This window comes from Venturia canescens, chromosome 4, assembly GCF_019457755.1.
Source record: "Venturia canescens isolate UGA chromosome 4, ASM1945775v1, whole genome shotgun sequence".
Taxonomy (NCBI): domain Eukaryota; kingdom Metazoa; phylum Arthropoda; class Insecta; order Hymenoptera; family Ichneumonidae; genus Venturia; species Venturia canescens.
The window spans coordinates 23,690,972-23,717,123 of record NC_057424.1 but is presented as its reverse complement, the minus strand read 5'-3'; the positions used below and the strand labels follow the sequence as shown (position 1 = coordinate 23,717,123).

The following is a 26,152-nucleotide window of genomic DNA, read 5'->3' as shown; positions in this document are numbered from 1 at the left end:
CGATTTTTTCTCAATTATCTTCCGACGTTTTCATCCTTCCCGCATTGCTACAAACGCCATTTAAAATGCGCATCCGCAGCGGTACAATGTTTCTTCATATCTCCATTTAATGCATCGAAGATTACGAAGAGATAGACCAACACGATGTTTCCAGAAGTATTCTGGACGATTTCGAGTTGCATTGCGCGTTACGTTGCGAAATCGATTGCGCAATTATCAGCGTGCAATGAAATATTTCGAAAAACGTTTTACTGGATTCTTCGAGTTCCTCCGTTTCGAAAATGTAAGAAAAACAGTCTTTCGTTCGATGATGGTGGCAGTGGCATCATTCTTCAGACTCAAAATTTCGCGAACAATGTATTTCGGTTCTACAGCATTCATTTAAGGTAATAATCCTGATGAAATTTTTTCCACCGTAAGTTTTCGCCTTGTCTGACTATTTCGTGACTCGTTCTACTGACCCGAGGCGTTTGTTCGTACGCGATGATTCTATTTGCTTATACGCATATATATAGCCTCGTCATGCGAGTAAATTCCAGGTGAGGGCTCTCGGGAGACTCATCGCTTCGAACCAAATATTTTTGGCAGCGTAGTTCCTTCACTTTTTTTTATTTCTCAAGCCTTTTCGTTGCTCGCGCCATGAAATGTTGTGTGCTGAGTGCTTACCCAGGAAAATTTGATGAGCACGGAGCGAAATTCCCGTTAATCGACACACGCGAACCTTTTACAAGTTCCTATTTCATTTTTCCATTAGGCCAAAAGCAAAAGTTAACCTTGCCTCGGAATATTTTATTCACCGTCCCCGACCGATCTGTGCACAAACTATTTAATCTCGTTCCCAACTCGCTCGTTCAAAGCAAACGCAGCAAAGAAAAAGCGTACTCTGCGTACTGCGAATCTCTTATTTTATCTCTCGGGAGTCTCAGAAATCTCGTCGAAATTAGTCTGACCCGCGATGAGGTCGTACGACCAATCTCGGTTAATTCCGCTTGTTCTCGTATTCGTGAAACTTCCACGAAACGCGCCTATATTTCAAACTAAATGTCTTTACGTGTGCGAAAAAAACGCGAGAAAAGTGGGAGAAAATGAGTTTTTAGTCAAGTTACATTGCAATTATTCCAAGTCTTTGCTTATTATTCGCATAAAAAGTTGTCAATCGAGCAGGACGAACTTTGACTATTAAGCAAAAGTTGTGCTAAACGCTCCTTCGTAAAAATATTACAATTTTTTCTCTCGAAAGTTATGACTCGTCGTTCATTATAGGAGCCCTAATGACGCCGTCCTCTCGCAGCCCTCAGATATTAATCTTGTTTATCCGTATTAGACATTCTTCATTTCACAATCAAACTTTCGAATCCTCTTAGGATAACCCGTTTGTCGAAGCAAAATATTTGTCCTATCGTACAATAGCTCGCGAACAGCTGACCCAATCGATGGCCCTTTGCCAGACGACAACTTCGAGCCCAAACCCCTTGAGAGAAATGTCTATACTCCCTCCTCGAATGATGTGCCGGTAAAAAGTTGCTTGCACGAATTACAGTAGCCTGTTGGAGGAACTGACGAGTCACTCGAAAGAAAGAACAAAAAATATTTCAAAATCCTAGCGAAAGAATTTGAATCATAGGATTTGCGTGAACTCGTTATAAATATAAATCTTTTGGAAGAAATCTTATTAAAAAAAGCACCGTTGCTGAAGTAATTCCGTAAAAAGCCTCGAAATTGAAGTGGCAGTTGAGCGAAGCAAGGATTTGCGTAGCCCATCAAACTTTTTACATCGTCTTTGTCCTCCTCTCCTCACTGCCTACGTGCAAGTTCTCATATTTTTCGACAAATCCTCTCACGTGCCGGAATAACATCCGCCCAGTTTTCGTAATATTTTTAGCACCGAAAAATGGTGCAGTTTACGTGTCTCGGTTACAAAAATTTCTGCACCTTATCGCAGCTGTTAAAAGATAGGAAAGTGCTTAAAAAGCATAGGAAATATATCTTGTGACGTTTCGTTCGCTCGAGAGCTTTTTGAACTGACGGTTTTTGTACGCACCGTGGTTAGACGTAGGATCAATAATGCGTTTACATGACGATGTGTTATTGATAAATTCTAACGGAGTCCTCGAAAAGGGAGACCGGAAGAGAAGCATCTGTACGAAATAATATTCTTTTGAAACGAAACGTCTTTTCCTCATCGTTTCAGACTCTCGAGGGAAAAAAAGTTTCGCTCGACGTGAGACGAAGGAAAAGTTCCGGGGGTTATGGAAAAAGGGTCCTCCGGCTCGGGAGGTGTAACATTCAAGAGAAATTTGTTATTCAAGCTCCAGATGTTTCGAACCTATTGTAAGAACTCTCAATCCGCATATTCGTACAAACGTTCGACCATTTTGACACTTGAAATCTCATATTTTCGGTTGCTTCCCAAGCCGCACGAGTGCATGTTCGCACAGTATTCAATTTATAGGAAATTATGTCCGCGTGAACACGAAAAAGTACAGAAAGATGCTCGTTCAATGTCTTCGTATCCTGGTGAAAAATGATTAGTGGAACGGACGCTCGACGGATGTTCATTACGAGCACGCGATTCTTTCCATCTTCGGTTTAATTGTCCGTCGTTACCAGGAAGAATCTTATTTCCAAAATCGCGTTAGCGACTCGTTTGAATCCGTGCTTTAGGCAATTTCCCAGTAACAATTTTCGGCTATTGACTCAAAGAATTGTCGCAACGATCCGATCGAAGTCTATTAAAATGTGAAAAAAGTCGACGATTCGAATGTCCGGAAAAGCAAAAATGTTGGACACTCCGCACAGCATCGAGATATCGTTCCGGAAGATTTCGTTTGAGAAGAAACGTGAGGAAATTCGAGCTCAGTCGTTTTATCGATTCGGTCCAAAATAGTGTATATGAACACAGGCTTCGAAAGAACAGAATCTCCCTGCGGAAAATGGAGAAATCGTGTAGTCAACGCACGGGCAACACAAAGAGTTTTTTCTTCCATTAAAGCTCTCCGACTCGTGAGGCTAAGCTTTTTTTATGTTTGCTCTGGATTCTAGAAAAAAAAGTCTCCTCACTGATGAGTACACTCGAAGTCGAGTTTTTCCTTTTCTCACGTTTCCCTTACGTGTGTACGAGACATCCGTTACATCTACATATATCGTTGGTGACTGATGCGGAGAAGCTCGACCCGATATCGATTTCTTCACATTCATGCTGACTACGGCAAGTCACTGTTATCTTAGTGTCCCGGGAAACATGGATCAAATAAGTACTTTGACCTTTTTCACATTTTCGTACTTCTGTTTTGCCATTGTAGAAGGCTCATTGCAGGGGCCGTAAAGTACGCTTTAATCAACGGCGTTTGCGCACGTTCTCACCGCGTCGGGACGAAGCGCAGTGATGGCGGGTTTTCAATTGAAATTAGTGCAGTACATTGCCAGACGAAGGAGCCTTTCACTAATTTTCTGGGACGAGTTGAACCGTCCGCAATCGTCGCTCGAAATGATCGTTCTTCCTTATCCGCCATGAAAGATTCGGCTGCTTCCGCACGTAAACGAGTTGACCCGTGCGTGTCTCTCGTTCTTAACGTGTACAACAACCCTCGAGCCTACGCGTTCGCACACAGCATCGAATTCTCGTTTGTCCTTGCACGATGGCGCAGCTTAGTGAAAATGGTCGATATTCAGCATAGCTCATTCCTACGGTACATTTACCAGTCCATATTACATAGCACGCTGGCCACCGCTAAATTTACGATGTAGCGACCAACTTTTCCGACGGTTTGTGTACGGAGCTTTGTGAAACTTGGTGGAAGCTCAAAGCGTTCGCGAAACCACCTTAAACGAAGCACTGCGGTTGCTTTCTATCGCGCGTTCAGACTATCGATGAGTCACTTTACTTCGCGGTGACGTAGTTCCTTTTTTCCCCGTTAAGGAAGATCGCGCGAATCTAATGGAAACCGAAAATTCCAACTTTGAGCGTTGAAATTTAGAAATATGCTAGAAATATACAGCGAACATCTATTCCTGGAAGTATTATAGGATCTATCCCGTCTAGTTGTCGAGAAAACGATTAACGAAAATCACATATTTTTCGAAGGGCTCCTAGGGCAGGCACTCTTCCTGTGCAACGATTTGGATTCAATGAAATGGGATCCTCCCAGCAAGAGCCAAAAACGAGAATAAAAAAATGTAATGTTTTAGATATCAATGATGTCTTGAGAAAGCCTTGTTGACGGTGGAAATCACTCGGGAATGGAAAAAGAAAAAAACACTGGTTAACGAGCAATAACGACACAGCATGAACCAGCTGGTTTAAAATATGGATATAAATACAAATTGGCTATCGTCACATTTGCTTGACGATTTTTCTACGAAAGTATTTAAACTGCTATCGTTATATTAAAAATTTATGAATCTCAACAAATAAGTTACACATTATTTTAATAATTGCGAGAATGAATTTTAATCGATTCTTTGATCATTAAAAGAGCAAAAAAGTTCAGTTGTTTGTTTGAATCACAAGTAACTTTTGTAGCTTTTGCCAAATATTCTTAATCGTTAGATTCGTCGTTCGTCGTTTCGTTCAACAATGCGTTTGCTCATTCTCATGAAACAATGATTGCCAAATGTAATTCCGCGAAGCGCGAGAGCAGGAAGCGCAATTTGTTTGATTCCCGAGCACATCTCGCTCTCGTATAATTTTAACTGACTCTCGACACGATTACTGCTGTATCGTTGATTTTTGTTCAGTTTGTAAGGACAAGAAAAACGAATAAATTGCAAATGACACTAAAGCGACGTAAGTTTTGTGTTAATTTAGTTCATCGTGTTACCGAGACATTCGATCATCGTGCACTTTATCTCATTACTCTTTTGTATCAGATATACGCGATCTGTTTATCGCCGCGACTAGCGCGTGCGATCCTGACACGAGACGATGTTAAACCAATCAATGAGAAACCACCTTTGAGACACTCGGAGTTAACTCTCGTGTAGTGCACATAACCTACATCATGATCGTAAACGTGTCAGGGTTTTTGTGCTTATTCATCGGGATGCGCATAATGGCTCGAGTGCATGTCCATGGATCTTGTTTCCGATGATGGAATTCTCTTCATTCTCAGGAGACGTAATATATCGATTGCTTTTAATTTACCTATGGCACATGAACGAAGCACGATCGAGTCGAAATACCCTTATTGTTCTTCGAACGAGGTGGAAAGTTTTGTAGGAATATTTCAAAAAAATTGCGATTGTGCTATCCGCTTAATTTCAATGAAAATCCTGAAATTTACCGGAAATTGTAAATTGAACTTCACTTTTGACTACCAACGACTCATAGTTTAACGCATACTTTATTCGTCATTCGACAAGTACGAAGATGCGCTTCACTTCCTGTGGCGAAAACTCGCGGATTTTACGATAAATTAAAAACCCCCCTCCGCTCCTCCCGAAAAGAGGGGAAAAAAGTTTTTTTTTTATCGAATATTCCTACTCGCGTATACCTCTCGGTTTTTACGAACCCCTTTACCCCTACTCACGGTGTTTTACGTACAGGAAGGCCCTCGTACCTCAGAGATTTAATCATTGTACGAAGAAACTGGGAAAGAGAGAATTTTTGGAAGTTCCTCACTTTCGAACAGAATGCAAGAGGCATTCCTTCAGCGTAACCGTAACTCTCGAATGCTCTCCCGGAAAACGCCTTAAACTTAGGCAAGGGTTCTTTTCGTAGATTGGTACATTGATGGAAAGATTAATTTAGATGAATAAATATTACTGTATAACAAACAAAATTTTACAACAAATGTAAAGTTTGCCAAAAGTCCTGCGCATTAATAAATTTTATTCTATTCTATTCCACATTCCATTACCCAGGAAATAAAAAAGTTTTTCAGAAGTGATTGATCGGTTAGAAATGATTGCTTGTCTCGCCTCCTCAAAAAAGGAGCCAAATTTTTTCCAAGATTTCCTTCTGTCCGGTTGAGCTGGCTGATAAGTGTTTCTCATCCCTGTCTCAGCGATAAAAAAAAATATATATCGTAGAACCGTGGTCGTAAAACATCGAGCTTAAAAAGCGTTAAAACGTTTCACAGTGGAGTAAGCTCGATGTGATCGGACCATTTGGGCTACGTCATTACCGGGGAAAAAATACTCCGGGGCCGTTGGACAAACCACTTCGAAGCTAAAGACTGTGGTTATAGACTGTACAGAGATTGTGTGCAAGTGTATCGCAGGGTGCTTTGAGCCGAGGATTCGTCGTGAGTAGTCGTGGCAGTCATTGAACGGACGTGACCGAGAATTCTCTTTTCCCTGGCAGGTTAAAGTACAATATCGTCTTTATTCTCATTATCTATAAAATTTATACATAAACTCGATGTAACATCGCTTCGTTGAGTAGGCATGAAAACAAAAGTACATAAATGTTTTAAGCATTCCCCCTCCGGTACGAAATATATTGTTATCTCGTAACAACGAGTAAATACAAATTTCACTTAATTTTATTATGAAACGTGAAAATATTTTCACCAAATATTTAACACGATAAGAATTGAAAATTCTCACCACCCTGGTACTTCTTATTCGGCCACTTGTAATTAACAGTTCAAAGGCTGGAAAGGACCATTGTACCGTTAATTGCACAATGGTACTCAATTAAACTGTTGATGATGAGCCTTTCACGAAATTGCACGTGTCGCCCTCGGAATTGTAGCTGCGAGAGAAAATGTACACAGGATTGTGTAATTGGAACAGGAGAGGATATACCTTGCGGCTTTACTATTTCCTCTATTTCTCTCGCTCTCTCGTGCAACTAAACCCCTTAACCGGACGTACGAGACACCGGACAATTTTGTAATGCGGTAATGTTCGTCTAGTTGGACATTCGTATTTTATTGTGAAGATATGGGTTCCCATGTTACGTGTACACTGTTTATTGGGCCATAAGACTTCTCTTAAGGGGGATGGGGAAGTCTGCTCGGGGTGAAAATAAATTTCGTGTCTCCAGTGGTGTCGGTCTTGCGAAATTGTTTGACTTTCGATTAATCTTCGTATCGTAAATCTGGATCTTAACCCTGGACACTACACTCCCCACACTGGTGCAAATTTGCGCACTTGAACTTTTAAAAACTTTTGATTTCATCCATGAATGTATGGAACCGATCTCACAACGAGACTTTTTAGGGGTAACAATTCCTTAGTGATCGATTACAATAATTTGAAACGATTGAAAAATCAAGTTTTATTGTAGAAAAATGGCCGAATTGAAGAAAGGAATTTTGAAATTCTTCATATTTTCGTGGGTTGATACTTGGCCAATAATACAACAGAATTAACGTCGAGTTAATGAATCAGTATGAAAGCCAGCACAAGCAGGCAAACGTGCACGATCCGAGGGCAGTATTTTTAGATGGCTGAAACCGATGAAAAGTTCTAAGCACGTCGTACATGAGAAAAGAGCGCAATTCCTCATGGGATTTCATGTAATCACGGTTAAGCACATTGCGTTAGCCTTTATCGCGAAGAGAATAGGAGAAGAAAAGGTCTCTCGAGATATTTGTACGGGACGATGAAGTTTCAATGTGTACAGAGCGATATAGCGAGCTCGGGTCTGAGCTAGGCACAGGATAAAAGTATGGAAGAGCGCATGAATTATGGTAGCCGATAGTCCGCGAATAGAGCCACGAGGACTGAGGGGCTGCGGATAATGGGTTTCGGTGCAATGGCATGCACGCAATTGGTCGAGCGCCTCTATCACGATGCATCATTTGCCGTCTCGTGGTGCTTAGACTTTTCAAGGTTTCTCAATGCGACTCAAAAAAACGTCTCGTCGAATAGGATTTAAGAGGGAGGGAGAATTTTGCGACGAGCGGTGGGGGCCGGTTCGCCGAAGCTCCGGGTAAGAAGGCCAGAATGAGAAAGCCTCATGAGAATCGGTGGACGGCGAGAAGGAGAGCCCAAATAACGAGGGTGTGGGGCAGACGCAGGGGTGGTGGCGAAGGGAAGTAGCTCAAACGTAACGTTACTGCGGTCTGCACTGCGGATGCACGTAGTACTTTCAGCCGAGTTGCTCTTTAAGGCACAAAATCCCCTAACACACCTTCAACATGTCTCCGTAAATCGAATACTTTTTTGTGTCTGTATAGACGCGACAGGATATCACGTATCGATGAAATATTCTACGATCTGCATCGGACAGCATTTCGCCTCAGAAATCGAGAAGACATTTTTCTATTGATACGTTGAACCTTCCTCGGGCTTGAGCTCTCATGCGATCCCGTACTTTTTACCGAGATGACCGAACAATCGCAAAACGCGATAGGAAAAGAAAATTTATATTTCGAACTGTTCCAATTGACAAGAATATCTCAATTTGTGTATACGCAACATTTGCCAATTCGTTCCAATTGAGTATATGTGGATTTTAACATTCTGTAATATTGCGAACCCAATCGACTAGGGAAATTATCTTTCGTGTCAAACGAAATGAATGAAAAAATGTGGAGAGATGAAGGGAAAAAGCACTTTGCTCGGGCTCCAATTTTTCGGGTTTGCTTGCACAAAGCTCTGTACAAATATCGAGGGGAATCAGACCGAAAGCTTCGCCTCTCGTCACTGCGATATAACTTTCAAAAGTGCTGGCTCTCTATAACAGAGGCTACTGTACTCTCCAATGTGTACACATTCCTTTATCGAGAGTTCTTTGTTCACCTTCGAAAAGCATTCTCCCTGCTACACGTTTTTCTTCGTCCTTTTCGGTGACAATGTCAGGATTCGCCTTTTATATTCCATTCTTTCGCGAATCGGTGTGTGATAACACTGAGATGCTGAAAATTGTGGCGAACATTATTGCACCTTTTCACCATTGCAATTGAAGCCGTTGACGACGCTGAAGTTTGCAGCGAAGTCGGAGTCCAACGGAATGAAGGAAAAACAACATTTGTTACTCACCAATTTTTTATTTCACGAAGCATCACGGTGCAGGTTGAAAAACTATTGCAAATTTTACAGGGAACGAAATCGGAGAATTGCTGGAGTTGTTGGAGGGTTTTTTACATCGTTTCGTTGGTCTCCGAACGTTGCAAACTTCAGCGTCATAGCCATTGAATCAGTCGCAGTTTATTGCCTGCGTGGAAATCGTTGAGCATGATTTTTCTCAACTTTTGTTTGTTTCATCAGCTTTTTTATTTTGACGCATATTTCCATTATCAAATCCACGCCTGATGATACAAAAATGAATGCAGTTAAGGATGAAGACTTATTTGAACGATCGAATGATTAATTCGTGGCTAAAAATCATTTCTCATTCGATTTTCTTATTCCAAAATTTCGTTGCAAATTTAATGAGATTGATTCCTAGCCGATCGACTAGGAATCATCGTTCCATTGAAGAGCTCACGTGTGATCGTGAACACGAAGGGGAGTCAATAGAAAAAAGTTTCTCACGGTCTTGGGACTTGCTTTACCATTGGGGAATAGTATATCCGAACGAGTTTTGCTCATGTTCTTTTGTATCGAACGTTTCTGTGCCTGGCACCTACGTTTCATTTTTATGTGATTCATTCCGCGTGTTATACGCTTTTTTCTTCATTACATTGTAATGATACACGCAACGGATAAAGAAAAAGCTCTACACACATCAGAGTCCAGGTACGATTCGGTAGATCACATCAAAACAATGACAAGGGGTGCGACCTTCTCGTCACGTATTTTAGTCCCCGGATGACGTGACGAGTACGCCAAGTTTTTTCATTGTCCTCAATATTTCATCCGTTAATTCAGTGATTTTTAAAAGACGAAGAGCTTCCTACCTGAGCTATTTCCTGGTTCAATTTAACCATAGAAAACGAAAGAAAGTATTTTACTGATTTTCCTGAATAATGTTGTCTGAATGTGCAATTTTTTCGGTGCTATTTTTACTATGAAAACATTGAAAACAATTGAATTCGGAAAAAAATAATGTTAATATAATCAAACACGGTTTTCGTCCGATCAACAACGCGATCGCATTCGAGGCGAAATGACGGAAAAGGAGAAAACTGTTTGAATCGAATGACATTTTAAGCGTCGTCGAAACAGAAATTTTGGTGGATGAATTGACAGTGTTTAGGTGATCCATTCGGCCCATTTCTCACTTTTGTATGGAGCATGGATTGTGCCCTCCGGGAAACAATAAAATTTTACTGGTAGTTCAACGCCTCGACGTCGAAATTGTGCATCAGAGCACCTCCGAATCCAAATATATTTTCTCGATCGAGACACGATAAAAAATAATCATTTTATTCCGTTAAATAATGCGACAATTAATAATTCCCATATGCGCCTACTTTTAATTGGACCTAGGAAGTTTTGGAATTGGCCGCGTGGTGGCACTGCAGACGCTGCAAATTGTAAATCTGCATTGCCAAGAATTTTCTCGTATTTCTATTTTTTTCAATATTATTATCCGTTCTTATCGATTCGCAGGATCCTCCATTTGGGATATGACAGCAAATATGGTTAATGAAACGTATGAAAAAGGATGGAAGCGTCTCGAATAACGGATTTGTAAACAATATAGAATAACACGCGCATCGTTCTGCCGAATATCAGATCTGTCAAAAATAGCATGATTCACCAGAATAAAATTGACCTCGTCAGGCATATGTTTATAACGCTGGCTCTTGAATAAATTATTATTGGCATACGCGCGCAGTGTTTGCTCCAGATTGGCGAGTGTGTCCATTTAAAAGGAAACACATGCCAATCGTTTTACGACGCGTGGCTGAAACGAGAAATTATCGTGTGTAGAATGTTCCATTCGATTAAAGTTCTTTTTTTTAAGCGTCATTTTTACACACGTACGACACACGTTAAGTGTCTTACTTGCATGCGAAAGAGCTCGAGTCACAATGTTCTACGAGCGAATGGGGCAAGAATATACTTTTTGATATCCAAAGAACTTGTGTATGTCTTTAGGCAAGGAAAAACGTTAGAGTATTCGTGAAATGCGACTAAAGGGGTTGGCTAAGTGGGTTTCGGGGGTGCGCCTTTGTGTCTAGGGTTCTCGAGTGCCAAGTATATTCACAAATTCTCTACAAGTCGGACAAGCGATGAAAGATTAAGAAAGAAAAAATGTGCCAATGCGTAACTATAGAACGTGATTTCTCGCTGTACTCGGTGCCGAGAAAGCAACACTTGCTGCAATCGTTTAATTCGTTGCATCTACAAGTGTCGATTAGAACACGAATATCGCGGCGGTTCACATCGGAATTCTTGATATTGGACGGTGCCGGATTGAATTTTGGAAGGTTGGACCGCGCCATGGATTCTTGTCCTGATTTTTATAATAATTTATTCTACACCGATCGTTCAAATCTCTTCGACGAAGTTCCATTAAGTCTGACCTTTACCAAGAGACAAAAAAAGATTTGACCCGTTTTCGAAATACATATAAGCAGTCTAAAAATTTAGCGATGCCAGAAAAAAGAAATCTCGCTTTATTCTTGTGAACTTTGACCTTGTTATTTCTCAAAAGGTCGCGAGAGCTCCAATCGTTTCTTTTGAGCTTTTCAACACCGCTCATATTTTTTCGACAAAGCTGTTCGACCGTTAAAAAGAGAATCTTCATAACGGCTTGAAATTTATTCGGTCCACAATGCTCCATTTAAATAGCTCTCTATCCCTCTAGAGAGCTATTGAAGAATTTCCATCTCGGTTAAGAAGCTCCCTCAAACTGGATAAAATATCTCCCTAAAAATATCGCTCGACAATTATATATTCGTGAAAGAGGTTTGGATTGCGAGCAGGGGTGCCTTGATACGTACCGTTGAAATTTAACGATCCGATTCGAATCCTCGAGGGCTTACGAAGCCGCGAGGGGGCTGAGGAAATTTACCGGAAGTGAGGGAAATTCTTGAAATCTAACGATCCGTCGACTAACTTTGATAATTAAGAGCTCGATGAAGGAGGCGAGGGGTTTGATGAGATTCTCACCGGATTGTTTGGATAGATGGGAGCCCGACCGATGAAATTTGATCCGTTGCGCGATATGGGATTTCTGAAAAGTGAATTGTGCGAAGAACTCGGTTTTTTCCGGATGAAAAATCTCGATAATCAAAAGCGAGTAACCTTATAAAAAATATGTTTTTCCTACAATAGCTAATGCAGTTAATAATTTTTATGGCAGATTAATGGAAACAATGTCCATCATCCGTGCCATCCCTGTATCGTATTGCTCGAGATTTCCATTTGATCAATTCCGACCGCGTCGCTAAATTGTATTATATTTGACATAGTTCGCCACAAGCTCAATCATCAGTGTGTGTGTGTGTACGCACGTGAGGTTTTAGCAAGTGAATCATCGGAGAGTTTATACCGTCGTATGTTCGCGGAAGTATACATTTTTATGTACACAGCAGAATGTATAAAGCTATATGTGAATATGTTAACTAAAGCATTAGAGATATGAGAGTAGTGTGCGAACATAGTGTGTTCGCCCACTCAACGTCGAGCTAACACGGTTGTGTAATCTCCATATAAACTCAATCCCATAATCCTCAGTAACGCCTATGCGCCACCTGACACCCTCTTAGTATGATGGAATATGAGCGAATTCAAAGAGATGCCACTCTGTAATCTAACCATATCCATCTCTGCTCGTCGATAGAAACTCCAATAACGATGAGGCAATTATTATTTCTTTGCTGCTAAACTAATGTCAGAATAACTTTAAGGTTGTGTGGGGTCGGGACGAAACGATGTGACTGAGATAAAATTTTTTGTGAACGTTCATGATCCCTTTACTAATCAACCCGTCAAATTTAAAAACGATCCACAGTACAGTTGTTTAGAAAAAAAATCACGCTATTTTAAGGAGGTTGAAGCGTATCTTATGTTAAAACTATTTTCCAACTTTGCACATTAAAATTTTTTAAACAGAAAGCTTAAGACAGTATTAAACTTCTGGCGGGATATGCCGATGATTCACCGTCGTGAAATTGAGATATTTATTGGTGAAGTTGGCAATTTTTTGAAAGTTTCCATAAGAGCCCATGTTTAACCTTGTCATTTTCAACAATGAATATCTCGATTACCAGGCGGTGAAACCTCTCCAAATTTTTCACACATAATTAAGCGCTGTTCAAGAAGATTCACGTAAATTTTCAATTCATTAATTTGGAATAATAAAATCTAATGTATTTTTCGTATGATGTCCTATATATATCGCTTCAACTTCCTTAATGGGAATGTTCCGAAGATTTTTCAGTATATTATACTAAAATATTTGACGAGAAAACGATGCCAGGGAGTTTAAAAAACAGGTATGGTTAAATGAAATATCGGACTAACTTTTGGCGCCTTGACAATAATCATTTACAATACCGATTCAGATTTATCAATCCTTATGATCGCGAATTTTTTCAATAATTGAGCACTCAAAATATGAGGCTTCGGAAACATGGCAACAGCGTAGACGACACAAGCGGTCCCTACTTCAGCAACAATTTTTTCCCGGACCGATGTTCATGCGGTTGAGAAACAAACACTTCGATTTTGAGGCTAGGAACGGGGCGCGTTGTTTGTGATGCGACACTGCTGCCAACCCAAGCACTATATCGTGAGTGATTATTTACGCTGTTGCCAGTTCGTCTTGCAATAATCAATCGTTGACAAACCATCGAAAATAATACCATAAACTAATAGAAATAATTCCTGTAACCCGAACTTTGTCAAAAATGAATATTCTTTCGAACCTATGTGGATTTTTTCCTCGGAAAATGACATAAAATACGACGATAATTTGACGACAAACAGTTGACAATAATTCATCGGTTTCGTGCATAAGCATAATCCCTCCTCACGCTTCACTCCGATGGCCAGACCCCAGAAACGATCGTTTCAAAATTTTCTGTTGACATTTTGTTAGCAATAAAAGACGCGAACAATATTGCTGTTCGGATGGAGTATCGCATATATTTAATGAGATTCGGCTTGTTTTTTGTTTTCCGAATGGGATAATTATACATTTTTCGTTCGCTCGTACGGTGAAATGCGATTGTAGCCAGGAAGGATGATCGATTGGGTTGCCTATTCAGTGACCTTATTCCCTGGAAACTCAAAAATTCCGCGTTCTATCGACAAAAACGATCCATCAACGAGGCTTCGGGTTGCTTTATCGTTTGCTCCAACAAAATACGCTCTGTGTATAGAAATACACGTATAATCAATGGTACTCGTGTGTGCGGGCGTGATTAATATAGGTGCATGGATACAAGGTATTAGTTGCGTGTACTAAAGCAAATGATCTCCAGGAGATTAGGTCTTTGCCTTTTCCAAGCCTCCCTTTCTCTCACCCCCTTTATTTTTTGTTCTCGCTCCCTCTTTTCCCCTCTGACCAGCTTTCCTCGTTCGGTGTGGTAGTGAAAAGCGCGCCCCGTGGATTCTCCGCGAACTGCAAGAGCTCGTTCCGTCCACACATGCACACGCATCTCGCGTGCACTTTCAACGCTTCTGCATTTTTTATTAAATTTATTAACCGCAACTATTACGCCTCTTTAGCGTGCATTTTGCAGGAGCCGAGGAGATTCTCATTACAATGTTGAAAATGAGGGACCAGAAGAAGCACGCGTTTCCCTTTTCTTTCCTGACCATTCGAGACTTCTTTTTTCCTCTATTTTGCTTATTTCTCCTCCGTCCCTTCTTCTCTGGGACTCCGTGCGCTGCATGTGCCTCGTAAAATATTCGATGCATGTCCCACGACGACGATTGTGCTACCGACCCGAGGGAAATTGCACTTTAATAACACGCGTCGTGACCCTTCGGCATGGACACTTTTTTTCATCACGGAAAAAACACATGCGGACGGAGCCTCTCTCCAACTCGATTTAATCTCGCAAATTCGAGGCTTTGGACGTCTATAAAATATTTGATTCGGAGCATGTGTGAGGAGAGCGAATGTTTTTACAGCATTCCGCCTCAATTCTCCTGCCGATTGAGGTAACCACGGCTGTACGCGCAGCTTCTGACGTTGCTAAAAAAAATTGACCGAGCGAATAGCCCTGGCGCCGAAAAGTTTTGACTTCTCGAAAATGTACCCTCACACTCGACACATTGTTTTATTCGTCCGACTATTTTTTGAAGAAAGTAAACTATTGAAATAAAAATTGTTCCAGTTTCTAACGATTCGTAGAAAAAGATGAATAAGAGCTGACGGGAGAGATAACTGCGCAAAGAAGAAGCTAGAAAAAGCTCTCATCCACGATTTACTCTTTGAAACGTAAAAAAAAGTGAAAACAAAGCTCGCTAGGAGCGAGCATTGTCGGGTATACATAGATATAACTGCGAGAGACCGATGTATACGCAGTCTCTGCTGTTAACGAGCCTATTCAGTGGAAGCCAAGTGGACGAAGAATAAAAGCTTAAGTACCTGGCATGGGAGAGTTTCCCGCATAAATGTATAGCAATTTATTCGAATTTTACTATAGCGAGCAAGGATAATCCTCGTCGATTACTTCCTCGTTGTTTAATTACTCATCCCACAGAGCTGCATCATCTCGATCAGCGATATTATATCTTCTTTACGAATTGAGAATAATTTGACTAAAGTGAGGATCGGAGTCGATCTCGCACCTGAAATTCAATGCGATTCCACTTGATCGCGGGTCAAATTTAACGAGAATTCCAAACCTCGATCAGTCTCCGTGCAACATCGACCGGAGTACGGTCTGTTAAAAAAAATGAGAATTCCTCGATTACCAATTCAAATTTGTTGCAATTACAGCTCAATCTCGCAGGAATTTGATTTTTTATCAGCGTCCCATAGATCAGGACACGTCAACCGTTTCGCCTCGCACTCGAATGCTTCAATGCCACAAAAGACATTTTTTAGTAAAATTGAATTTTCCGTAGGAACGAGATCTGTCGAAAAAGTGTTCAAAGGAACTTCACCATGATCCACCGAGCCTCGAAGCTCTGCGACAAAAGATTTGGAGTGTTCGATCAGCAGGTGCTCGCACGAGTCGTACAAGTAGCGACGATTCATATATGCAGGCACTTCGTACAGCTTTTATCCAAAGTAAAAAAGCAATGCTCGCGAACCCGAGCTTTTTCTCGGCTGATTGCGGAGTTCTATCGCGGATATGCGATGGGAGTAAAAGAGGGAGAGAGGAAGAGAGAGTTTTATAGTACATTGAACAGTCGCCAGGGTTTTCTTTGAGCCGGAAACTCGAGAAAGGTTTTCCGCAATTTCCCAAGGGGTCAATAAAGACTAAAGGACGGAAAAAATCTTTTAGCTCACAGGTGCGAGCTTTTTTGAGACGTGGAGTCACGATGGCACGATTGACGTGTCTATGAATACACTTTTTTGTCGAGCGTGTGCACGTTGGAGTAGACGTGAATGTGTTGCGTTGTGGCTGGTTGCTGACATAAAGCGTGGGACGCTTCGCAGCAGGTAAGAGCATTGGCAGGGTGCCATGCTGGGCGTCGAGAGGTGGACTGACCCACTTTCGAGGCCGAGGTTAAACATGCACGTCGAACTGCGAGAAATATACAGGCGTCGTATCTCGGTGTGTATGTGAAAAATTAGGGTGGAAATCACGGCAAGGTGGGAACAACGTGAAAATTCATTTTTAATACTGCGAATTCGAATATAATTTTATGAAAATCTGCTGGTCGCTCCGACGTCGAATGACGCGCATTCGATAATTGTTATGGAACCAGCGCATGCCTAATGGGAATTTGAGCACGTTTCGACACAATGCTCAACTGCGAATTTCCGTCCAAAATGTACCGAGCTTTTGGTATTAAATTCATACGATGAAAGCTGCCTCGCCCTCTTCGTTAAGCCTCTCCGAGCGTAGATTGATCCGTCGACGTGAAAACCCGGCGAGTTAAACCGCTATTCGGGCGAATGCTACTGGCTATGCTCATCAACGAGTCATTCTTCAGCTCCGAACCCGTTAGTTTCGAAACCCCCAATTCGTTGGATCATATTTTCCTACGATTTTTTTTCCAACCGAATGGAAAATGTGAAATTTTCATAGATAACAGCATAACGACGTTGAAGCGTCGTTCAATTTTCCAACAAGTACGTCAAGTCGTTTTTCAAACTCCCGCTATTCTTCTGTGCATCGTTGAAGGACGTACAACGTCGCTGTGGAGCACATGGCTGGAGCCCATTTCGAATTTAGGTCTCGAGCTCTGTTAAACGTGATACGGAGCTACTTCATTCGCATGATGGCCCACATACAAATAGGAAAGCTTGCGTCGTGTAATTCTGCGGCTATTGTTAGAGGAGATACCATTGAATCTACGTGCAAACAGACCGGACGAATATTTCAGCAACGTTGGCTGCACTATAAATAATTACTGTGCAACTGCTCTTTACAATTAGTTTGTTAATTAAAATACATTTCCCGGTTGAACTACTAGTTCAATCCCCTGGCAAATTTATCGACACTTTGCACAAGCAAAGTTGAAAAATTATCAGAAATTCGTCGAGTAACGAGAGTGCGGTGACGAGCTGCAATTCATGATATTATTATGGGAAAGAAATTGAATTTTCTTATAAAAAAATAATATTCAGTGTTCACAGTAGAAACTTTTATCGGAGTATTTGGTAAGTTTTGACGTCACCGTGAATTTTACGATGCTGCACTGTCAACATTTCCGTATGAATGTTTATGTATTGTTTTTATGTGCTCAGCCCTTTGTTGAAGTGCGTAAATCACCGTTTCAGTGTGCCACGAATTTCGGAAACGAATGATCGGTGCCTGCGTCAGGGCAAAGACATTTTAGCGTGATGCGCCGTAAAATTCACTAAACCTTTTGGAAATTTTAGTATACGTATACCGTAAATTTCACTATCTGCATCAATATTTGCCATTATAAAACTGAAAATTCCGCAAAATATTTAAAAATTTTACAGTGCGTTACTGGAACAAATATTTTCCGTTAACTTGTCCCTGCAGTCAAGTATTCCCGGTTAATTTTACAGTGAATTTCACGCTAAATATCACCGTTTAATTTTATCCGTGTACGCGCGCCGTGCATCAAAATTTTGTGTCAAGCGTTACGTTGAAAATCCCATTGAAACATTAATCGGTCCTCGAATATTCAAACGTGCATGAAAAATTAAAAAAAAGGACGAAATCGTCGATCGAAGAGACGAAAATGTAAATATTCTAGCGAATCGTACATTTCCCATCAATATTATTGATACACATCAATGTTGCGTACGCAGGAAACGTCATGCTCGATTTTTCGGAATTCACTATTGATGAATCACATGTGGGGAGTTAACGCAACGGTTGAGGGATTATTCCGCACCATTGAGCTTGTAGTCCGCAATTTTCCGAGTTCCGGTATGCCGCGCAATATTTATTATCGACGCACCACTATGCGGAAAACGAAATGGCTCATCTTTCGTCGCAGCAATAAAGGATTATCGAGTGATTTGATGAATAAGTAAAACTCCATAAACTCTAAATTTCAATTTAATCCAAATAATCTCAGTATTAAGCTCTCGATTTTGTCAAACGATGTCGTTTTTGGCACGATTTTCAAGTTGGAGACAATTTTGCATTTCATTTTTCATATGATCACATAAATCCTGGTGTACGCAACGATCTGCCCGTCGATGGTATTTCTGTTGATTTCTATGCGGCAAGTAAAGCGTGTGATTGCTGTTAACCGAGGCGTTCTAAAACTTGCAGGTCTCCGGACAGAGAGCGCGAGTCAGATGGATGATGTACGAGGAAATGCGTATTCGCATGGCCAGTTTTGTGGCAAGAACGATAATGGAATCTGCTGGTAGAATGGCTCGGTGTGAATCTCTGTGAGGTTGTACGACGAACATCCGATATTAATGCGTCTGTATATACGTCCTTAAATATCGCACGGGTGTGTGCAAGTGTATGAATACACGTGGACAGTATGTACAGAGGATTCTGCTTGACGAACTTGGAAAGTTTCTCGTGCAGCTTTCACTCAAAGCTCTTGAATTATTTAAAAGCTCGACAAGAGTTGAGTGTGCTTATGCGCAGACAAGGAAAGTGAGACGATTGGATAAGAAGGTTTTACTACTGCATTTCTATTCTACTCGAAGATTCTTCTTTCCACGAGTTGTAGTCGGGGCCCCTGCATTCGTATTTTTCGGACTGGGCTTCTTAGCTCGTTATAATTTATGGCCCTCGTTCGTATCCATCCGTGTGACATTTGGTGGTAAACAGGATGGCATTTAATCACTGCTGATTGACAAAGAGGTTCCAACGATCGAGGGCTTCTACTTATTTTTCAAAATTGCTGCACGGTGAAAGCCCTCGGAGGCCTCGGAGTGGCGCATAATCCGTTGGAAGTACATTGGAAGTTGAGAAGTTTTATTGGAATCGAGGGACCGATGCGAACATTTTTCTGGGGAACTAAACTTTCCGTCGCACGCTCACACCCCCCCCCCCCCCCCCCCCCCGTAAACATTGAATTTCGAATGACGAAGTTATCGCTGGATCGCTCGGGAATGTAACTTTTTTCTGGCCTCGTGCTTTCGCGGGTTCTTGTTTTCTTATCTCACCGCACCTGCTTTTTTTTATGCTCCACGTATTTCTCCAACTTTTTTTACATCGCCGAGTGAATTTTGTAGGCAAAGGGAGTCAAGTCCTGAATAACTTTATCGGGCATCGAGCAAGTTTTCAGAGTTTTCGAGGAAAATACGTCGACCTTTTCTTCGAGGTAGAGTTTATAGTTTGCTGGGATAGCGACGTTCGTCTTTTTACGCCAAACGAAAGAAAATATTGGAAGATAAATAATAAACGACGATTTTTCTGTTCGTTAGTAGCTTGTCTTGCGATGGAATCCGAGCCGTGCCACCGAAATTACAGGTTGTTCTAAAAATTTCGCGAAAAAAGCCGAAACGACGAGACGATGGGGTAGCTTTTTCACATTCTTGTATTCCTCCGATCAGAAAATTTGAATTTTTCATTGCACTTGGAAATGAAAATCGTATTGAACGATTCGAAATTTTAAAAACGTTAAGGTGTCTAACCAAAGTAGAATTTTCAAAAAATCAATTTTTTTTATAGCATTTTTCGAAAGTATACATATTTAAAAGTATCATACTAAAATTTTATAATGATCTGAGCAGTCCAAGTGTACTTTTCAGCGAAGTTTACTCAGCTGTCTGTGCTGCCTTTGTGTTTGAACGCGTTTTTCTCAAAATTACGATTTACAACGGCTCGTTGATAAAATTTCGGAAACTATTCAACCGATCCTTACCAAAATTTTACCACATTTTTTTATGACTATAGCTGTAGCGTATATCATACGAATTTTGAAATTTTGAGTAGAACTATTTTTTTTTTTTGCAAAAAACGATGAAAGAAACGTGCTATTTCGTAGTTTTTGGAAAAATGGCCACCATTTTATCATTTTGGAAAAAATAAAAAATCATGTCACACGCGCTATAGCCATTTACCTACTGAATCTAAAACCGATTTTTCGGATCATACGTTCCAGATCTCATCAACAGCGCACACCCATATTTTTTTGGACCTGTCTTCCTCCATTTCTCCATACAAAAACCGAGTAAAATAAAAATAAAAATAAAAATAAAATTTTATGTATTTTCAAAATGTATTTTTTAGGCCTGACACTTTTTATATCCATATTTACAATTTATACCCATCAAAAAAATTCGCGAAAGTAGTCTTTTTTTTTGCCCATATAATTAGGGTAGACCCCTTAAGAGTATGGATCAGTCGACTAATCTCAGTTGGAATTTTTGAAATTGAAATTCTCTGACACGGTTTGACCGATTAAAAAAAGGCTCTGTCAGGCTACGCACAACGATGGCAAAAATCGACTGACAGAGCCTTTTTTTAATCGGTCAAACTGTGTCAAAGAATTTTGATTTCGAAATTTGCAGCTATCTCTCTCGCACTCACGGTTGCGATATACCGACTGATCCATCCTCTTAAGGGAGATGGAAGGAACGGAGCTGAAGAATATAGAACCCTTACCTTTTGCGAGCAGGATATTTCAAAGATTAATGAAGTTTTCATGGAGGGATGATTTTCTCCCTCTGTGTACGGAAAGAGCTGTCCGGAAATTCGTGTGAATTTCGGAACATCGGAGAGCAGTGACTGCGTCAGTGTGAGAAGGATAAAATGGTTTTGAAGAAGATTTATGTTGCCAATAAACACAAAATTATAAGAACGATTAATCACAATTGTATTTTTTTCCCATTTATAACTCCAGACCTGTCAGAGCGAGGAACGAAAAAATTCGGCGATGGGTGTCGTGAGGATCGCGAATGCGGCTTTGCCGGTTCTTACTGCGAACCAAACAGGAAAAAGTGCTATTGCAGAGAGGAGTTTCAGGCCACTAATCACATCGACAAATGCGGACATCGTAAGTATACGTTCAAACGTTCAAACAAAATTCAACGTCGGTTGAGTCTGCACGAATTTTCACGTATCCTAATGACGAGCGAAAAAAAATCATGAGCGGAGAAAATTGTGAGAAATAAATGAAAAGTGAGTAATTGCTTCATGATTCCGACTCGACCTACTGACTCAATATAGACTTGCAAGCCTCACGACCTCGTCGAAGCTCGTCGATGTCTCTCTCTCTCTTAATGAACGGCCGATGGGCCTAGTTGGATGTGACCCAGCGATATTCGCTTCTCCTCGCTTTTTTGTCATTCTTCTTTTTTTTCCTCACCAGCTATCTCCGTTAATTGTGAAAACGTCGATATCTCGCAGAGTGGAACGAAAAAAAAAATGATAAAATGAGAGAACGAGAGAGAAGTCTGCGTATATATACGTTGGACCATCACGCCGATTCACTACTGGCAGAGTTTCTATCGATCGAGCCATTGAAAACCTGTCTGACAGAACATATTTTCGGTTCATCCAGGAGCTTTACTGCTGAGACACAAACAGAATTCAATTCGTCGACGTTTTTTTTTTTTTTTCAAAGTAGTTTTTTCCAAATTTGTCGTAAATTTTCTACTCGAGCGAAAAAAAACTATAGACGATTAAACGAGAAAGGTCGATCGAATTTACAGTTAAAGTTTCCCCAAAACCGGAATAGCTCATTTGGTTTTATTGCAGCTGTGAACGTGAACGAGTCATGTGTGTTCAACGAGCAGTGCGAGGTGAAAGTGCAGCAGACGGAATGTCGGGACGGTCGTTGCATCTGCATCTTCGAGAAAATTCCGGTGATGCAACCGGGCGGTGTGTTGGAGTGTGTCGGTGAGACGAGAAACAACCAGTTGTATCACCTTTGCTTTTTTATACATTTTTTACAGACCTGTAGTTACGTGCGGAAAGTTTTTTTGACGTAAACATTCCGCTTGAGAGACACGAGATTGTGCTGGGGCCTCGTCCCATTGCAGGGGAAAGATGCGCTTGCTTTTCATCGTGTTTTTAATCTGACAATTGGCTAATTTGGGTACATTTTTATGGGTACTAGCGCATCAGAATCGGCGGCTGTAGACCGCCTTCGGGATTTTCGTTTGTTACATTTTCCTCAACTCGAACGAGGCCCAATCTTCCGATAAATTTTATCACCGGATTGTACGGAGGATATTTTTTTACGTCGCATTTCGAAATGTTAAATTTAACGAAGAGAAAAGAAAACGCACGAATGGGTCACGAGCGGTTTTTAATCAAAATTTGCTCGGTGTTCATTTTTGATATAGTACAGCGCGTTATTTACTATGGACTGTGGTAACAGTTCCCCCCAAACTTTTGCATTATTTGACACACTCTCTAGCGATTATTATTATAATATCGATCTGGTCCGACGTTACTATAAAAACATAGTAATTTTTGCTATAAAAGTCTCTCCGTGTAGATAAATGAAGATCCATGCCGCAGCAGATAGAAAAGCACCTTCGACATCGAATAGTTCTAGCGATTGGAGATTCGATCGATTCACTCAACGCGAACGATCCATTAATTCCTTATTTTTCCCTTTAAGGATAGCGTTAATGCTCCATTAAACACGATAAAACGATATGACATTGTAAATTCACAGCCGAGGTGAAAGAACCGGAAAATCTACAGTACGTCGACCCGGCTATGATCGGAGTTCTCGTGGGTATGGCTCTAATGTTCGTTATCATATGCGTCGTTCTGAGGCTCTTTAGCAAGTAAGTCCTTCGACAATTTACACACCCTCTTCTATATTTACCAAACTTTTTTCTACTACACTTGTCATCTTTTTCCTTGCAGCGTTTCATATTTTTTTCTTCGAAATACTATTGCGCGATAAGTTTGTTTTCTGAAAAAATGTTCTGTCTCGAAAGTCCAAAGTGGAGGTAATTCCGGACGCGGGGTAAATATGCTGGAGATCGCGATATCTTTGTATTCCGAAACCCCTACGTTCACGCACTCGAACTCATGCGATAGTCCTATCGACGTTTAAGGTATTCCTTTCACGAACCCGAAATCTCTACAAAAAATTGATTTTTATTTACAGTAAAGTACAACTGCATCCTAATAGATTGGCGAAATTTCAGGTCAGGTTATCATCGACCATTTAATGAAGAATTAAAATGTCAAAAATCGTAAAATTTCTACGGGAGCTTATGGAGCATCCATCATCACCACATTTCTATTCAATAATTTATACACTAAATTCCTGATATAAACTATCTCACGGATAGAAAAAAATTTAAGAAATCCATAGCGATAATAAAAATAAAGGGTTGTCGAATGTTGAAAAGAGATATTAACTATATAAGTTGGAAAAATGGCAGAAGCAGAAGCTTTTTCCATGTAACAGCGACTTCTCAGAGGTTAGGAATCAGTCCAAATTTCGAGTGCGACACCAAAAAATACGGCCCTGCGAAAGGAATACCTTAATAAACTCATATTGCACGAGGCGTGAATTGATATATTTACGTCGGGGTATAGGACCGATTGTAAAATTTCGTAGATTTTGATCTAATTTTTGCCTGTACATTAAAATGATGAAACTACGGGATAAACGGTTTCAATGATATTAAAAAAATCAATTTGATATCGTTATTTCATGTAAAAATCGTTAACGCATTTCAAACTTGGGCTTACCCTACTGTTTTTTAATTATTAATGAATTTGTGAAATTTCGCAGTTTGGGGGTAATTCCGAACGGCTTGTTTGGAGGAATTCCGGAAGTTTTGCTCTTACCCGATATCGATCGATTTTTTCCAAATTTCAGTAACGTCGTAAATACATATGAAAAAAAAAAAAAACACGAACGTATGATATCGAGTGCACAAATGTAGCAGTGAACGATGCGAAAACAAAAAAATTATTTTTGATTTGAAAAATACGAAGATCCACAATCCGGAGACTGGATTATGTGTCGAGTGTGAAATGTGGGCTCTCAAAGTTGCACAAGCGAAAGTCCGAGTCGATAATTTGTTCGCGATATGTGTAGCAATTTCTAATGCGATTTAGATTCAGCACAAAGGCCGTCCGGAATTACCCCGGAGGTTCGGGGAAAATCCGAATTTACGATGTGTTGTTTTTTGCTAAAAATCAATCAATATTTTCATCTATTTATTAAAATTAACATCGGAAATCGTGAACAAGATACCAAAGAGTAAAACACATGGAAATTTATTTTGTAATTTCATCATGTGGTTCGTTGTTAATAAATTTCCCTCAGGCGGTCGGAATTACCCCAATTTCTCCTGCACGTCCGAAATGCAGCGACTCCAAATGCACACATCTCCAAGAAGCACTGTTCGCACAGAGAAATTGCTTCTCCAATAGCTGTTTTTTTTTCTTCCAACGTTCCTACAGAGAAAAGCTTTCGAAGGCGTTTTCGCTCGTGGAAACGCGGTTTTTTGAGACGCTAGAACGGATCGATCGATAATTGAAAAATGAATGATCGTTTCAGAGCACGTTGGCGTGAAAACCGTACGATCTTCAATACGCCGAACGCTCGCCTGATGAACGTATCGCTACTGCGGGACAACAAGCTTCTGCATGCCCAAGAGCGGAGAGGTTCGCGCGCTAGCGTAAGAGGACCATCGAGGCAACCTTCCATGGCCTCGCTACGCGCGCATTCGCCCAACGCCTCGCAAGGTGCGAAAAATACTCAGCGAGTGAGCCGTACGGGTTTTTATCCATTCAATTTACTAAGCAAGCAACTTTAAATGACAGTAACCCTCGTTTCTCTTTTCAATACGAAAGAAACAAGCAGTTTAACGAGTTTATGAAATTACAAAAAAGACTAGAGCAAGAGACTTCTGTCGAAAAGTAGGTAATGTCTTTCCTATCGACTGTTTCATTTCCTCATTCTTCGCTCACGCATCACAACGCATATTCGTACTTACCCTCTTTCATTTTCTCACCGGCTCGTTTACCCCAACTTTTTCACCACCGAGATAACGAGAGCTCCGACTGTCGAACGTCCGTATGGAATTAAGCATGAACACTAGATGATCGAGAAGAAATTTTAGAGTCCCACCAACACAAGGTTCTCGGAGACGCTTAAGATCGCGACGGCATAACGACGAGTAAGACGAATCAACTTTAAATATGAGACGAGCCTCGAGCCATTTCTCATTCGGCTTACAGTTTCTTGTGTGAATGTCATTCAATTAATGTGCATTCATAAAATACGTTCATTCAATGTTCGATCGATATCCGATCGGGGGTTCAACACACGTGGAAATGACTCGAGGCCTTTCTCTCCTTAATTAATTCTGTCACACTTTTCATAGCGATCTTCATCGAGGAGCTTGTGCGACGAAAAGCAAAACCTTATCGACGTTCGATAATTTGAGTCCAAGACTAAAAATCGTGTGAACAAGCCGGTGAGCATCGTTCCCTTGCCATTGTTGAACACACGCGTACGTGCTTTATATTCGTTTGTCCAAAAGGTTTGGCAATCGACGCGGGCTGAGATGTCGCATGCGAAATTGAGCCGCGCGAGCAGACCTTACCGGTTGCCCGAATATTCGAAAGGGTTTTGTTCCTCTTCGGGCGGTTTTTTGTTCTTTCGCAAGAATGTCTTGGCGACTCGTAAAAACACGACGACGGATCGGATAAAATGGGAAAACTGAGTTGAGGCTTTCATTGTCTCCGGATGAGGGCCTTGACTTTTTTCATTATTAAATTTCACAATTCTTGTAGAACTTGGAGACGACGGTATGAGGGTCAAGGGAGAAAACTACTCGTCAACATTTACAAAG

General features: G+C 40.8%; 1 protein-coding gene across 9 annotated transcripts in view; it reads left to right on the top strand.

Annotated features, from left to right (window-relative positions):
• Positions 1 to 26,152, top strand: part of LOC122408759 (uncharacterized) — a 36,424-nt gene that overhangs the window by 1,263 nt on the left and 9,009 nt on the right. For 7 of the 9 annotated variants that reach the window (XM_043415766.1, XM_043415768.1, XM_043415769.1 and 4 more), the window contains 4 exons: positions 21,214 to 21,366; positions 22,071 to 22,211; positions 22,999 to 23,113; positions 24,853 to 25,067. In XM_043415766.1, the coding sequence (XP_043271701.1) occupies positions 21,214 to 21,366; positions 22,071 to 22,211; positions 22,999 to 23,113; positions 24,853 to 25,067 (624 nt within the window). The remainder of the gene's footprint in view (positions 1 to 21,213; positions 21,367 to 22,070; positions 22,212 to 22,998; positions 23,114 to 24,852; positions 25,068 to 26,152) is intronic. The other 2 variants (XM_043415774.1, XM_043415773.1) reach the window with 1 other exon arrangement.